The sequence below is a fragment of the Notothenia coriiceps genome, unplaced genomic scaffold, assembly GCF_000735185.1.
Source record: "Notothenia coriiceps isolate Sejong01 unplaced genomic scaffold, NC01 NC01_scaffold00003409, whole genome shotgun sequence".
Lineage (NCBI taxonomy): Eukaryota > Metazoa > Chordata > Actinopteri > Perciformes > Nototheniidae > Notothenia > Notothenia coriiceps.
Genome location: NW_011336110.1, coordinates 21,229 through 24,489, shown reverse-complemented (window position 1 = coordinate 24,489; position 3,261 = coordinate 21,229). Strand labels below are relative to the sequence as shown.

General features: G+C 41.6%; 1 protein-coding gene across 1 annotated transcript; it reads right to left on the bottom strand.

Annotated features, from left to right (window-relative positions):
• Positions 1 to 659: 659 nt before the first annotated feature.
• On the bottom strand, positions 660 to 2,369 carry LOC104941474 (radixin-like; the record flags this gene model as incomplete). The annotated part of the gene is made up of 3 exons (XM_010766573.1): positions 660 to 811; positions 1,758 to 1,880; positions 2,259 to 2,369. Coding segments are annotated over 3 exons (386 nt in total), but the record flags the coding sequence as incomplete, so codon positions are not given.
• Positions 2,370 to 3,261: the final 892 nt, after the last annotated feature.

Here is a 3,261-nt window from a genome sequence, read left to right as displayed (position 1 = left end):
TGTGTGTGTGTGTGTGTGTGTGTGTGTGTGTGTGTGTGTGTGTGTCACAGTGAGACATACATCTGTGTGTATGTATGGGAGTGTAGCCATATGGTGGCTTCCCATGCATGCACAAAATGCAAACACACACAATGTGGCATTTTTTTTCCTTCGTTCATATCAGTGCATGTCATGTGTCTCTGTTTTCTGGCTGATAAGGTTTCCATAGAAACGCCCTTATGGCTAATCTTATTGTAATTTTCTAAAAAGCCTCGTGGGCGTCCCGAAGAGGGATTTTAACACTTGGTGGGATGACCCAGAGAGGATTGACCTCTCTAAAGGGGAGATACGAGATTAACATGAGGCGACGGGACAATCAAACAGATAAATCACTGAGAGCTGCAGACACAAGTCCTAAGAAACACAATAGATGAGGGTAAAAGGGAAGAATTACACAAATGGTGAATAATATTGATTTCCTTTGTGCAATGCAGTCAGAAAACTGTGTTAATATATTCTACTGTTGTCTGTGAGGGGAATTGCATGAAGCAGAATCAGAGTACCTTCAGTCTTACCAAAGAGGGGAAATGTACAAGACATTTTGACGTGTGTGTGTGTGTGTGTGTGTGTGTGTGTGTGTGTGTGTGTGTGTGTGTGTGTGTGTGTGTGTGTGTGTGTACCTTTGTGGCAGTAGCCGGTCGGAGGCCAGGTAGCCCGGCTTGTGAAGGTCTTTGTTGAAATCTCCGTACTTCGCCTGGACGGCGTAAGAAGCCACGAGCACGGCGGTCTCTGGAGGACAGTAGTTCTCATCGTTCAGGATGGCCTCCTTCACCTGCAGGGAGAAGACGTTCACACAAAATAATAACATTTTAAATAAAGTATTCTGATTAAAGCGTAGCTGCATAGCATAACTTTGACAAATTGAAAAAAATATATAGCTTTCTAACATTTATCATTTATAAAAAAAGATCCCAACAGTTATATGTTAATTGCTAAACACAAGCATTACATTGTCTAACACAATCCAGTCTGATATTGGCAGCAGAAGGGTCGCGTTAACCTAATATGTTCCGTCTAAAACCGATTTCTTTTAACAATGACGGAAAAATCTGAAAGCAGTCCGTCATTTTCACAGATTAGAACAAACTCAGAACAGCGCCAAAGCTTCCCCGCAGCGAGGCTCCGGTGTTATGCATGCCCGCCACAAAGGAGATTATATCGTTTCCAAACCTAACTTTGCCGTACAAATCATTGAAATGTCTGTGAGTGCTTTACGCTGTGGCGCGCTCCCGCGAGGTGCAGTGGGCATGCATAACACCGGCGCTAACAGTTCATGAGCGTCACCCCCGCTTTCACATATAGAAAACCGCTTTTCAATTATTAGGATTTACGACACGGCTTGGGTGATTACTTGATTCTGATTGATCCATTTGGACATTCCAGAGGTCTGCTATGCTATCTTTTGTGAACAGACCGTTGCTAACACAGTTTTGGCACTGGCAGTGTTTAAAGACCGTGAAAAGAAACAGTGAACAGACTTGGAGAATTACAGAAACCTCGATCTGTGCTGTCGTCATTTTAAGTTACGTTGCTGTTGCTGCATTTCCAGCCGTTGGTACGCAGTGTAACAGATCATTTTGTCTTATCATGGCGGTTAAGGCTTTTTTGACCGCCTCGATGCACATCATCCCTTACACTAGGTGTTAGTACTTTTTGGGTTGACCTCCTCAACACCACAACATAATGACCGTTACAGTGATCCGTCAGTTGCACAGTACCTGCAGGAAGAATAGTTTCTGAGTGATCTCCTGGATGAGCTCCTCAGAAACATCTTCAGGGAAAAACTTTGCTCTGAACTTGAACTGCAGAGGATTCTCCTTCTTCACGTCCTGCTGCGTCACCTGGAGAGAAAACACACACATCTCTCACCATTAACATGTCTCTACAGCAGGGAAACATACAGTATGAGTACGTCTGAAGTAAATCTAATTAGAATAAATTAACATTCAGGAGGATTTCAAAAAACATGTTTTCACTAAAGCTTGGATTAAAGCCTCAGAATATTAAAGTAAGATTTTAAACTACTTCTAAAATATTCTTGCTTGTTACAGTTCAAACCACAGGAGTCTTTACTATTGTACATCATTTAAATATAATGCTTTTTCAAGTTGTGGGGATGCATTTAGCTGCATAAATAATGAAAATTGAAATAAATAGTTTGTCTAAAGGGGGTTACATGCACAGAGAGTCTTGAAGAGGTTGCGTTCAGGGTCTCCCACCTTCTTGTTGAGCTTGAGCCACGTGATGTAGCCTTTACTGTCGGTGTACTGCAGCCCGAAGAACCACACCTCCCTCAGACCCACCGTCTTCACCACCTGAAACACAGCACAATATATTCACATTTATATTGCATTTTTATCGTCGTTTTTACCGGTTAAATGAGAGTGTGTCGTGTGAATGTGCCACCTTTAGATAATAATAATAATAATAATAAGATGTGTATGTGTGAGGAAAATTGTCATTTAGTGTGTTCTGCGGGATGTTTTGATATTGTATATTTGAAAGTTTGAATGTTAAACCAGATGCATCACTTGTTAGACCTTGTCAACATAATGCAGTGATTTGCTTGTGTTTCTGTATTTGCAGAACAAACAAAGTAAGAGAAACTCGTGTTAAACTTATGAACGCCTGGAAGTCCATTTGTGTCAAAGTGTGCGGTGAAAAGAGGTGCTGCAGCACAGGCAGTGTGAGAGAAATAAAGAGCTTTTTGAACATTAAAGCATGGAGACATGTCCCAGTAGAGACACTACATACTGATATACACCTGAACATCAGCAGGAGAGGACTCTTTAAAGTAGAGACACTACATACTGATATACACCTGAACATCAGCAGGAGAGGACTCTTTAAAGTAGAGACACTACATACTGATATACACCTGAACATCAGCAGGAGAGGACTCTTTAAAGTAGAGACACTACATACTGATATACACCTGAACATCAGCAGGAGAGGACTCTTTAAAGTAGAGACACTAGATATACACCTGAACATCAGCAGGAGAGGACTCTTTAAAGTAGAGACACTACATACTGATATACACCTGAACATCAGCAGGAGAGGACTCTTTAAAGTAGAGACACTACATACTGATATACACCTGAACATCAGCAGGAGAGGACTCTTTAAAGTAGAGACACTACATACTGATATACACCTGAACATCAGCAGGAGGGGACTCTTTAAAGTAGAGACTCTATACTGATATGCCCTGGCACACAG